The 12,837-nt window shown below is 43.3% G+C and overlaps 1 protein-coding gene across 1 annotated transcript; it reads left to right on the forward strand.

Moving 5' to 3' along the window:
- The first annotated feature begins 3,538 nt into the window (after window positions 1-3,538).
- On the forward strand, window positions 3,539-11,921 carry slc40a1 (solute carrier family 40 member 1). Its single transcript, XM_031869513.1, has 8 exons — window positions 3,539-4,073; window positions 4,215-4,282; window positions 4,634-4,793; window positions 5,139-5,254; window positions 7,112-7,238; window positions 7,613-7,858; window positions 7,966-8,604; window positions 9,105-11,921. The coding sequence occupies exons 1-8, from the start codon at window positions 4,040-4,042 to the stop codon at window positions 9,419-9,421; spliced, it is 1,707 nt and encodes a 568-aa protein (XP_031725373.1). The 5' UTR covers window positions 3,539-4,039; the 3' UTR covers window positions 9,422-11,921.
- Window positions 11,922-12,837: the final 916 nt, after the last annotated feature.

Raw genomic sequence — 12,837 nt, forward strand, 5'->3', positions numbered from 1 at the left:
ATACTTAAAATTGACACCGTAACATGATCTTGACATGGGTGGTGATTGGGGGAGGGGGGAGCATTGCTCATTTGATAAGGATGCAGGGATTTAAACTCGCAACCTTCCAGTCACATGTGGTACAATTACATTAAAATAGATATTTTTGAGGACCTGAGCTTCACTCGCCCGGCAGCGGTCAACAATATAGAGAAATTTCCCCGGATGACACAAATGTTGATCTTGCTCCAGCAGTGGGTCGAGCACCTTTCGAACCTGCGGTGTGAGAGACAAACACACCTGTCTGATGTTTCACCTTGGCTTGCAGCCCACTGAGCTGCAACGTTGTATTGATCGGACACAGCTGTCAGATGTTTACCGGTTCATTCCCTGGAAACAAGGGCTGTCATTTTGGGACAGGTGTCCATGTCATCACAGCCAGATAGTGACCTTTGATGTTTATTTTTCTCTGGTGGAGCTGTCAGGCACGCAAACTCTTAGGCCCCAGCCAGCGGTAGATATCCACAGAAACAATAAGACCACAACACTGTTGTGTTCCAAAAATGGGTAATGGTGATAGTTATAATCACTGTTCCTGTTCTATGGTCACTGAGATGGTTGGTAATCTCACTGTGTCCAGTATCATGAGATTTTGGGAGACCTCAAGAGCCCGGCTTTATTTATTCTATATATTGCTAAACCCAAGGGAGCAGTGCTGTGTTCCCTTTTAGATCTATTGCAACACATTCTTAGAACTCAGCACAAAGAGTGAACAGAAGCCGTGCATGAAGAATAGATGAATAATCTGACCCAGCCTCACGTCCACATCCTTCACACCCTCCCTCCACCTCTATCCCTTCTTTAGCTGTGGCTTGGAGGTGTCAGGCAACTTAAGGCCACAGGAGGCAAGTCATTCTCGTATTTTTGTCCTGGACGCACAAATATAGCCGACGTAAACACAGCTTGTTGTTGGATCCGGTCAGGGACACAGACATACCTGCAGGTCACATGGCCACAAAATGACACAGTAGCCGTCTGACCGCTGATGAGAGGTATCTGAGCCTGGCTGACACACTGGCCCACTAATAGTGCGGCAGGTAATCTGTTTGTACCAGCTCAATGTGTGCTGACTTTAAAACGGCTGAAAGCTCTCTGTGATCCCTGAATAGATCACAAAAGGATAGAAGTGCCTATTGTCATTGCTTGGCTCAAAATATGTGCTTATGTTCCTTGTAACTGTCAATTTGGCTCCCTCGTAGGATGAGATGGCACAGAGTATGTGTTGCTCTGGGCCGAAAAGAAACTAGTGCTAATCTATATGTGCAAAAAATAATAAGAAGCACACGTATTAGTAGCCCAGCGGCCATATGTGTTTTCACATATCATAGGGACGATATTTACAGTCGCTACTAAATGCTGAAATATTGTGATCATGTTGATCATGACTAACCACAGACACCAAGTCATTTTCAACGGAAGCCAGATACCTTGATGAAGCCGATGATGCCTAAAGCAATAGTTTGACATTTTGACAAGATTGATAGCACTCTCATGTCTGTACACTAAATATGAAGCTACTGATTCAGCAGACAGCTAGCTTAGCTTAGCATAAAGAATGGAAAAAGGAGTAAGCATCTAGCCTGACTCCAGACAAATAAAAACCGGAATAACAAAATTCACCGACCAGCCCCTTTAAAACTCACTAATGAACTCGCTATTGTTTGTTTGTTTGTTTAATCCGGACAAAACTGGAGAGTAAAAATGTTATGAACCACAATATTTCTTGTCCCGGCTGTCTCCGCTCGGTGTCAAATTCATGGAAATGACATTTTGTTTTAAAACCTCACTCATTATTACACATTTAGAGGTGTTGGTCGTGGATTCTGTTATCTTTGGACAGACTCAGACTAGCTGATTCCCCCGTTTTCCGTCCGTCCAGTCCAATGAAACTCCCAAAACACATCACTCGAGGATAGACGTGAGAATTCAGCGCTGACATAAGACACTGAGGGTCCCACTCGGCTGATAACAGGCTTTTAAAAGTCAACTGTGCATCCAGATGTACAGTTAAGAATCATATTAGCCATGTGCAAGTGTTTATTACTTTTTATGGATACGGGCCAAGGATCCCTCATCCATGCAGCCTGTAATTATAGCAGTGATTCTGTTCTGTTGACATAGGTGGACAAATGCAAGTCATCCAAATGTGTGATTTGTACACTGTTTTTACATTGTTCACTGCCACGCTCTATTGCAACAGCCATTTAGTAAACAGCTTCACCAGGTCAAGGAAATAATGACAGTCTCTGTTACCAAAATGTTCAAAACATCCAATTTTATTAATGTGTGTTGCGTGGCATCAAATGCTCAGGTGAGGTCATTTCATCTTTAACTCTTACAATCTCTTTAGTTGTTCTTTTTTACCACTCAAGTATTACTCAGATTCAGTTTACATATAAAATGAAAGTGCAGGATGTAAATGTAATTTCTGATTTGACTGTGAACACATCTAAAACATTTCTCCGTTTAAGGTGGAACTATTTTATTGCTCTGTCAATCCAACTGCAGCTCTACTGATATTGACCATAGTTTACTGACTTAAAAGAACAATCCATACATATCCATGTAGTGTTTATTTCTGTGCACTATTTGTGTAGTTTACATTATAAATTTCCAAAACAGGATTTAGATTCTCAGGATTTTTAGCATTGAATGTACCTTTTCTTACTTTGATTGATGCAATTTGATGGTTTGTTTTTAGTCTGTCATCTCTTTTAGTGATATTAAAAAATGTATTAAAACTGTTTTTTTCTTCTACGTCTGTTCTCTCTGTTTTTATGTGGTGAAGCTTTTACTCTGCCATCTTGAGCAGGACCCCCTTTATAAAAGAGATTCAAAATCTCAACGGGACTATCCTGGATAAATAAAGGTTAAATAAATAAATAAACTAATACAGATTTCATTTATTTTTGTATTGTTGTTCATTGGTGCTTTTTATTTATATAATATTGATATTTAGACCTTTTTTAACAATAAATTCATTTTCTTTCATTAGTTCCACTTTGACTGACTGCAATAGTAAAATGCCCTTACACATTAAAGCATCAGTTATAATATTAAAATGATATACTACATAATAATGTAACACTCTCGGGTGCCATTTTTCTGCATAAGTAGGCTACTTGATAGGCTACTCTGAATACATTTTCCCATCCACACTTACTACGTTACTGTTCACTTCTGCTTAAGTTAAGATTTTGGAAAAAAGACTTCCATAGTTTTACATTGTGGAATTGATAGTTATCATTTGTTTTATTGTTCTCATTACCAAAGGTAGAGATGTGAATAGAGTGGTGGAAGAAACCACTGCAGCGAGCAACTAAAGCAGGTCTTCAGGCTTTCAAAAAATAGGTCTGCCAGACATATCCTTTTGTTGTGATGAAGTGATAGGTTATCTTTGGTCAGCTGTTCATTGGAGTCTGTTACTCATCATTCCTGCTGAAAGAAACCCACAACCAAAAGCTCACCAACCACTGCGTAAAGAGGGCTAAAGGGGTTTAATCATGATAGCTACAACAATGACACTTTTTTTGTAATATGATACAGCTTCTTTTTTTTTTTTTTTCCGGAGCGCGCGTGCGGTAGGAGGACCACACTTGTTTTTGACACAATGTAAATAATGGCGCGTCACGTAACAACGTGAGTATATTCGAGGCGGGACGTAAACACAGAGCAGCAGAACAGAGCCAACCGTCCAGCGGAGCGGCGCAGGAATCGAGCTCCGAGCTTTGTGCTTATTTCATTGCGACTAATCGGCCCTTTAGGCTATAAAATATTGCTTTCCGACTTCAGCTACAGTGTTAGCTAAGTTTGGAAGGGAGAAAGGGGAGAGACGCGGTGGCTTTTTTGTTGTTGTTTTAGTCGTTATATCCGACAGTAGGAAGCCGTAGTCGGGGGGTCGACCTGCTCTGCAACAACACAAAAGAGGAGACAGCGTAAATAAAAAAAATAAAAAAAGGAACATTCACTTGGTTGCTTTTGCCATTTGGACAGCTTTAAAATGGATAACTCTGCACCTAAGAAGACGTGCTGTGGTAGGTTATTTCTTTCAAAACATGCAAAAATAATCGTATATTTCCCACGCCGAGCCATCACATCAATGGTGCAGGCTGGTTATCGACCACCAGCTGTATCGTGTTGACTCTATTCTGACCGTTCAATGTGTTTCTTCACAGAGTCTGTCCGAGACTTCTTCACTTCAGCTAAATTCCTTATTTACATGAGCCATGCTCTGTCAACATGGGTAAGTGACACGTTATGGTCCACTTGGATGACATTCCAGCATATATTTCTACATGTTCATCACGATGACAGGCTGCACAATGTGGCTTTTCATTGTGTCATTTATGACATTGTGACATGTGCTAAAATAACTGTTGCCTCAATACTAAATGACATGTTTTGCCCCGTGTAGCTCGCCACACATTCCTTGTCTTTGCAAATACCCCTGAAAGGATCAATTAAACTGAAGAGGGTGTTAGTTGACATGAAAGCAGAGAGGGCTCTTATTATTAATTCAAGCCACATTTCCCATCAGCCCTAACCTGGACGTCTCGAAAAAGTGACATCCAATAATCAGAATTTGTGTTTCCAGGGTGACCGAATGTGGAACTTTGCTGTGGCTGTGTTCCTGGTGGAGCTGTACGGGAACAGCCTGCTGCTCACGGCCGTGTACGGGCTGGTGGTGGCCGGCTCCGTGCTGCTGCTGGGGGCCATCATTGGGGACTGGGTGGACAAGAATCCCAGACTCAAAGGTAAGGCAGCGCACATCAAAGTATAGCTGCTGTTGAAGCGGTTGTTGTAACACAAGTTTGTCACCAATAAAAAGGCCCAAAACTTTGTCGATTGGATCCTGAGTGTGTAGATGTGGAGCTGGCGGGACTGGCATTATATGCAGTGTGCACGTGGGGCTAGTTCACCCTCATTTTCACAGTTAAGTGCACCTCTTGTGCAATGGTTATTCAGAGGAATTTGGCAAAAGACATTATTAGATTAGATCGGGGGGGGGGTTCGGGGGGCAGATGAACTAGTTATCGGACAGAAATCCGTTGTCTTTGATCAGATTTCTGTCCCTAATGTTCGTCGTGGTGTTTCCACAGTGGCCCAGACTTCGCTGCTCGTCCAGAACAGTTGCGTCATCGTGTGTGGGATCCTACTGATGGTTGTGTTCCAGTTCAAAGAGCAGCTTGCTGAGCTTTACAATGGATGGATTCTGGTAAGATCCCCCCTTATTCCGTGCTCACACACACACACACACTCTGTTACAACGTGATCTGATTGGTTTTCTTTTGACTGAAAGCAATTTCCCCCTTTTTCCTCAAGTACAACACTCTGACCTCGAGATTGAAAGTCGCTTGCTGTTACTGATATGGACACCTGCTTCCTTATCATTTATGACCACTTGAACCGCTTTTTACAGATGGGCGAAATGATCGTCGTTCATTTCCAGGAGACCTTTGACTGGTCCACTAACTTAAATTGTCAGAGTACATAAGAACACAGAGCACAAGAGGTGGTTACACTGTAGGAACAGAATGTTTGCGTGAGTGTCTTGCGCGCGGCTTGTTTGCACTTGTTGAGCTATGTGGCTTACATGAGGAAGCTCCCTCACCGCAAAGATTTGGACCTGCTTGACCGAGATGCAGAGCTGCAGGCTAGATGGGTTTCTGTCCGTCATTGGGAAACTGTGTCGGGCTGAGGTGCAGAGGAGGGGCGGTGAAAGAGGAGATGGGGTGTCTCGGTGAAGGCTGTGGAGTCAGCAGGTTCCTCTGCCCCGTCACATGACGGGGGGGGGGGGAATGTGGCCTGGCCTGTTGAAAGCATTCGCTGCTATACAATGTGAACATAGAGGGAAACAAAGAAGCCGGCCAGTGGGTTTCACAAATGAGACATTTCTAGAAGAAACATGTTTTGGGTTTTGTTTGTCAACCAGTGGTTCTTTATCACCGCTGTAGTTGAGGGCACGTGTTGAGTTATAATCTATGACAGAATGTCATCGATTATTTTCCACAGGAAGTCATTGATTTTAATAATAATAATAATAATAATAATAATGCATTCTATTTGTAACGCACTTTTCATGAAAAAAAAATCTCAGAGTGCCACAGAGCCAGTACATCGTAAAAAACATAGTTAAAATAACTAGTAAGCATAAAAAAAAAACCAGTGAATGAACAGAAACACAAAAGAAATAACTGACAGTGATTTAGGTCAGAAACGCCTTCCTGAATAAAAAGGTTTTTAGGCCAGTTTTAAAAGAGACCAGTGTCTGTGTTGCCCTTAGGTGGTCAGGGAGACTGTTCCATAGGCGTGGAGCTGCCGAGCCAAAGGCCCGGTCGCCCATGGTGCGGAGCTTGGTGTTGGGGACCCGGAGGAGCGAGTTGTTTGATGAACTGAAGGTGCGGGTGGAGTTTTGGGGAGTGATGAGTTTTTGTAGTTAGGGAGGTGCATGTCCATTTATGCATTTATGTGTGAGTAGTAGGACTTTGTAGTCAATCTGGAATGAGACAGGGAGCCAGTGTAGTGAGTGCAGAATGGGTGTTACATGTTCACACGTTACAGAATTAGAAAGGAGTCATTGTTTAACTTTAAGGTGTTTTCACACAATAGTAACTATATAATGGATGCAAAACTATATCTGTTGAGCAAAATTATGCATTTTTCTGACTTTTTTGCCTGTGAAATTCTGGAGATTCTTCAGCCCTCTAAAAATCCTTCAAAGGAACCAATACAACGAGGAACGAAAACACATGTTTGCTTAATTTTGAGGGGTCACAAGCCAAAAAGATCACTGACTACATCTTTAATTGTATTTCGGGCAGAAGGATGGTGTCTGTGGGATTGAGTCAAAATATACTAAAGTGTGTGTGTTTAATTAAGTAACATGTCCCCTAGTGCAACAGTGTCATGGCTCATTTATGTGTTTTTAATAACTTCTGGACAATAACGGAGGAATAATTATATATCAGGCTTTAGTTATACAGACAATAGTTATTAATCATATCCTTTAATATTGATCAAATGTAACAGTAACTAAAAAAAAAAAAAAAAAAATCCTTGTTTTCTTCTTCAGACCACCTGCTACATTCTGGTAATCTCCATCGCCAACGTTGCCAACCTTGCCAGTACGGCTACATCCATCACCATCCAGAGGGACTGGGTGGTGGTGGTGGCAGGTCAGGACAGCAGCAAGTTGGCAGGTTAGTGTTTTATTTTCTTAATCATGGAATGTAGGCTCAGCTGACCTGTTATCACGTCTCCTCTGTGTGGCAGACTTTGAACCCCGGATGCTGACTCGCTCTCGTTTTTGTACCTTTTATGCCCCCGGCTGTTTCCCCCGGATTGTTGTAAACTATTTCAAAGATTTGCTCACGTGGTGGAAAGACTGATGAACCTATGATGACCTTTTAATTTTTCTGCTGTGCTAGTAGTTCCATCCGTTTAGTAAAACCTCATATCATATGAATGTCTCGTGTAAATATGAAAGCTATGATATGTCACATTTCCTTTGACGTCCATCAGTAGTAATCGGGTGTAAAGAAACTGATAATATTGACTCTCTCGCATTGAACAGACATGAATGCCACGGTGCGGATTATCGACCAGCTGACCAACATCCTGGCTCCCATGCTGGTGGGCCAGATAATGGCCTTTGGCTCCCATTTCATTGGCTGCGGCTTCATCTCTGGCTGGAACCTGTGCTCCATGTGTCTGGAGTACGCGCTGCTGTGGAAAGTGTACCAGAAGACGCCGGCGTTGGCCTCCAAAGCCGGCCAGAAGGAGCAGCAACAGGAGCTCAGACAGCTGAGCTCGCCAAAAGGTAGCTGCAAGAACCGTGACTTTGATTTGTACCCTCTGAGTTTGGAGAGTTTTGGCCTGTGTGATGGTTCAGACTAAATACAACCATGTTTCTCTTCCCTTTCTCAGACTCGGAGAGCGGCCAGAGTCCTGAGGAGTCGTCTCAGCCACTGATGAATGAAACCTCCGTAGTGGCCACGCCCGACTCCCCAAAGCAGCACGGCTGCTGCTACCAGATGGCCGAACCGCTGCGCACCTTGAAGGCCGGCTGGGTGGCCTACTACAACCAGAACATTTTCCTCGCCGGTATGTCCCTGGCTTTCCTCTACATGACGGTGTTGGGCTTCGACTGCATCACCACGGGCTACGCCTACACGCAGGGCCTCAACGGCTCGGTGCTGAGCCTGCTGATGGGGGCCTCGGCGGTGTCGGGCATCTGCGGCACCGTCGCCTTCACCTGGGTCCGCAAGAAGTGCGGCCTGATCCGCACGGGCTTCATTTCGGGCACGGCCCAGCTGTCCTGCCTCATACTGTGCGTTGCCTCCGTCTTTGCTCCCGGGAGCCCCTTCGACCTCAGCGTCTCGCCCTTCCAGGACATTTACACACACCTGATCGGAGAGAAGGCGCTGCCCGAGGCCGACTACAGCCTCACCGGCTTTCTCGGCGGTGGAAACGCCACTACTGCTGCACCGGCTGAAGAGCTGCCGCCCTTGCAGTCCTACATGTCTGTTAGTCTGCTGTTTGCTGGCGTAATTGCTGCTAGAGTTGGTGAGTGAAATATTGCCCCTTGATGTTTGTTTGTGGTGGTGGTTATCTAAATACCGTGATATTGTATTTGATATTGTTTTGGAGCAGAGTAGAAGCTCCAAAGTGCATATAATCATTGATTGCCATTGGAGTAAGTGGTGCATAGTCTTTGTTTTATTGTTTTATTTAAAAGGAAATGAGAGTGCGTAGATATTATAGTGTCCATGCTTTATTGGCATGTTCGCCTCCGTTTATGAGATTGCAAAAAGGCTGTTTTTCCAAATTACGACTTCCTAAAAGTGACTCAAGCAGGTCCACAGGTTGAGCTTTTTCATAAGTAACCGGAACTTCACATGAGATCCTCTACGGCTGTGCCACTGATGTGACAGCAATATTTGCAACCTTTGATTCCAATAATATAGCCTGATAAGTCCCGCAACAGCTACCGTTGTCTCCTAAAGCGGTTAGAACGTGGCTCTAAAAAACACCAATCGGACTGACCTTTGATCTCTGTGTTGCAGGCCTGTGGTCTTTCGACCTGACGGTGACCCAGCTCATCCAGGAGAATGTGATGGAGTCGGAGCGAGGCGTGATCAACGGCGTCCAGAACTCCATGAATTACCTCTTGGACCTGGTGCACTTCATCATGGTGATTCTGGCTCCGAACCCGGAGGCCTTCGGCCTGCTGGTCATCATCTCCGTGTCCTTCGTGGCCATGGGCCACATCATGTACTTTGGATTTGCCTTCAAGAGCCTGGGCAGTCGCCTCTTCCTCTGCTGCTCTCCGGATCAGAAGGCGGAGGCGGTAGACGGCCTCTCACTTCCCACCACCGTCTGACCCCGTTAAAGAGACTCCGTCCTCGGTACATACTTCTCAAGCCTTACCCGACCCTTGCATCTTATCTTAACTAACATCTTTGCTTTGTAGCTGGCAGAATGCTAATGCTAACCACAGAGAGGTAACGTAACATGCTATGCATCCTGTAGCCATGAATACGCAGCATTAATCATGAGTAGAAGGAGGTGAGTAGAAAGCTTGGGAGTCAAAGAAAACTAATCCACAGTAAAGCTGTAGATAAGGCAGGGTTCCTCTAACCTTTTATCTTTTCATCTGCGGGGTTCACGCTCTTTGAAACACACATGCACTGTCAAACAAGGATCCGTCACTTCCGGGCTTTCGGACCCCAACGTGGGGTCCTGTTAAAGAAATCAGGGCAATAAGGCACCGTCAGATATTCTCCTCCTGACAGCCTGTATCTAGCTGTAGAGTTTAAGAGTTTCAGTAAAGGTGCTTCAGCTAACTAAAGCGCAGGACGAGGGAGAAACCTTGTCAGGGAGGAGGCACGGGGGGCACCAGCTGTCTAAGACCCCCAAAAAAAGAGCGAACGTGCCCCCTTTTCTGACGCTTGCCTCTCAGTGACTTCATTGGTGCTGTAGTTGTGTCTGCCGATCAGCTGTTCTCTGATCGGCAAAGCTTACATATACAAGTAGGATGAGCCGGTTGTGGATGTCTTCCTCGAGGGTGGTGGTGGTGGTGTGGGGGGGTGCTCTTTATTTAACCAAAACACAAAACTGGGTCTAGCCTCTTTAATACATAGTTATAAGGATTATGCAGTTCACTATATGCATTCAGGAAGTGCAGTGGTTTTTATAATAATTGTATCATCAGTATTGTGTTGCACACTTGCCGGTTGATCCATAAGAAAAGACACATAGAAACACTATGCAGCCGTGTCGATATCTCTCTCAGTTACCAAAGTCAAAGTCCACGTGTGGCGTTAAAAGGAAGCGAGGGAAACCACATATCCGTCTGAAGCATTCCAAATCTGTATTTTTACATCACGGTAGTATACCTGGATCTGTCCAACCCACTCTGCGATTGTACTTCTTTAGTTTTTCTGATAGTTTACATTATTGTGTCATTTTTGTCACCTTTTTGATTAGATGTCCTCTTTTTTTTCTCTTCTTTCTTTTCAATCATGATTGTTGTTACACTGGCACTTTAAGTGATTGGCGTCTGTCGTACGCCTGACACATCAGGCATTTGATCAATATTTCTGCACAAGCAAGTCCTGACTCTCCCGTAAACCTTCTGCGCGACCTCTTTTTGAATCACTTATACTTTCTTTGTCCTCTGTTCAGATATTGTGTGGGCATTGTGATTTTTAATAAAAAAAGGCACATGATGCAACAAAAACGGAACCAGTCCCAACAGACTCTGGGTCAGTTTTAGTTGTTATTGCTGTAAGCTTCACCAGAGGTGGACACGTTCTACTTAAGTCAAAGTTCTGACTTTTTTTTTCTTTACATTTCTAGTCTAGACAATGTATTTCAATAGCATCTCATAGAAGTTTGTGACTTTTTTTTTTTTTTTTTTGCATGCTTCTATTCCTGTGAAGTGATTTTGTAAGTAAAATATGAAAGTCGTAGACATTAGGAAAGTAGCTTTATTTAAAGTGAGGCTACTGTATATAACAGAACAGCAGCCACCGTGGATACATGTGACAATTATTAATAAATGCTAAAAAATAGTGTAACATTAGCCACCGTCAAAAGTTGACGTGGCTCCACCGAGACGGTTACCAGCAGCGCCCCGCCCATGAAAAGTCTAGCCATGGCTTTGGTAAAGCCTGGGGGGGGGGGGGGCAAATGTTTAGGTTGGAACCAGAGGTAGCCACACCAGATGTAGGAGAACAGAAGAACACTTTTTAGCTGCACGTGCTGAGTCAGGATATCTGCAGGTGTGCCGTGAGGTGCCGACTCGCTGGCAAGTGGAGCTTCATTTCCATGTTCCAGCCGCGTGTTAGTGTAACCTCAAACTCAGTTCTGGGCACGGGAACAAAACCAGCTCTTACAATGCTTGGTCTGCTGATTCAGGGAAATCTTGCATGGCCATAACTCTATATTTCTAATGTAAATAACAGCGGTCAGTCAATAGAAACTTACTTAAATACACAATTGGAAACTGCTAAAACAAAATAATATAAATATTGTGTGTGTTGTTGTTGTGCTGTTGGTCTGGAAATGCTGACTTCTTCCTTTTTTAACATGTTTTTATACACCTAGTGTTAAGGTGTGTTAAATTGCCTTTGTTTCCTAAGATTTTGGAAATTTGTGTACAAAGCAATTACTTCATTTAATTTCTGTATCGTACTGCCTTAATCTGACAATATATATTCCTCTCTGTATATATATATAAATATACCAGTGTTATTGTAGTCCAATAGACAAAAGCATTAAATCATAAAGAAATCATTTATATGTAATAATTGCACTCCACTGAATTGGTACTCCTTGTATTGCATGAGGTCTCCTAAATAAAGAAAACATTCATAATTGCCTGTCTGTAGTGTGTGTGTGTGTGTGTGTGTGTGTGTGTGTGTGTGTGTGTGTGTGTCTCCAGTGTTTCTTGGCCTCAGTCTTGGTCTTGGCTGCTGCTGTGTGAGGTCACATACCACAGCAGTTAGCTGCTAATGTCCTCCCCAGATTCCCTTTCTTTCTGGCAGGCAGTGATAAACTGACTGACTTTAAGCTGAACTGGATGATCTGGACTTGCATGCCTGCTGAAAAGACAAAGAGTAAACTGTTTTTTTTGCGTGACAGAAGGGCTTGGCCTGGGACATGTTGGCATTCTGTGTTTTTCATTTTTAACAAATAATCAAGTGTATTTCTATATTTTATTGCTGATATGCTTTCAGTAAATCTGAGCGTATTGCGATGGTCCTAATAGAAGTTAGTACCCCTTCTAAGAGGTTTAAGTAACACCAAATACCAATGCACTGCCTAATCAGGACAGCTAACAATAGCGCCTGTTTGAGTGTCTGAACACAGCTTTTGCCGGACACATGTCCCGTCCCAGCATCAGACATCAAAACATTTAATTTAACCTGAAGATGGATGCTCTCTGGTACGACAGTGTGTGAGATGACTTGAACAAAGAAAATCAAAATACATATATTTAATGATTTAGACTCTAAATAGTCACATACTGGCTTGTTTTTAAGAGCATAATCTGCAGTAAGAATTAACATGCACTTATTGTTAGTGCTCTTTGTCACAGTAACATGAACCACTTGAAAAACCGCATAATTATATGAGGGACAGTCCAATGTCTACAGACATGAACTGAAACTCTAGATGGGCACACAGGGAAAATATCTTCCTCTTTATGTGCAAGACCTCTAGTACCATCTGAAATAATGAGCGAAGGAAATTCTCCCAAAAAAAAAAGAAAATGTGCATGTTTGATCCGAA

Source organism: Anarrhichthys ocellatus, unplaced genomic scaffold (assembly GCF_004355925.1).
Source record: "Anarrhichthys ocellatus isolate YVR2014 unplaced genomic scaffold, GSC_Weel_1.0 scaffold47, whole genome shotgun sequence".
In the NCBI taxonomy this organism is placed as follows: Eukaryota; Metazoa; Chordata; class Actinopteri; order Perciformes; family Anarhichadidae; genus Anarrhichthys; species Anarrhichthys ocellatus.

Excerpts from the sequence above, each read along its gene's own strand:
- slc40a1 (XM_031869513.1), top strand. The coding sequence starts at position 4,040 with ATGGATAACTCTGCACCTAAGAAGACGTGCTGTG. Across the intron at positions 4,283-4,633 it reads GCCATGCTCTGTCAACATGG|GGTGACCGAATGTGGAACTT; the intron begins GTAAGTGACACG and ends TTGTGTTTCCAG. Across the intron at positions 8,605-9,104 it reads CGTAATTGCTGCTAGAGTTG|GCCTGTGGTCTTTCGACCTG; the intron begins GTGAGTGAAATA and ends TCTGTGTTGCAG.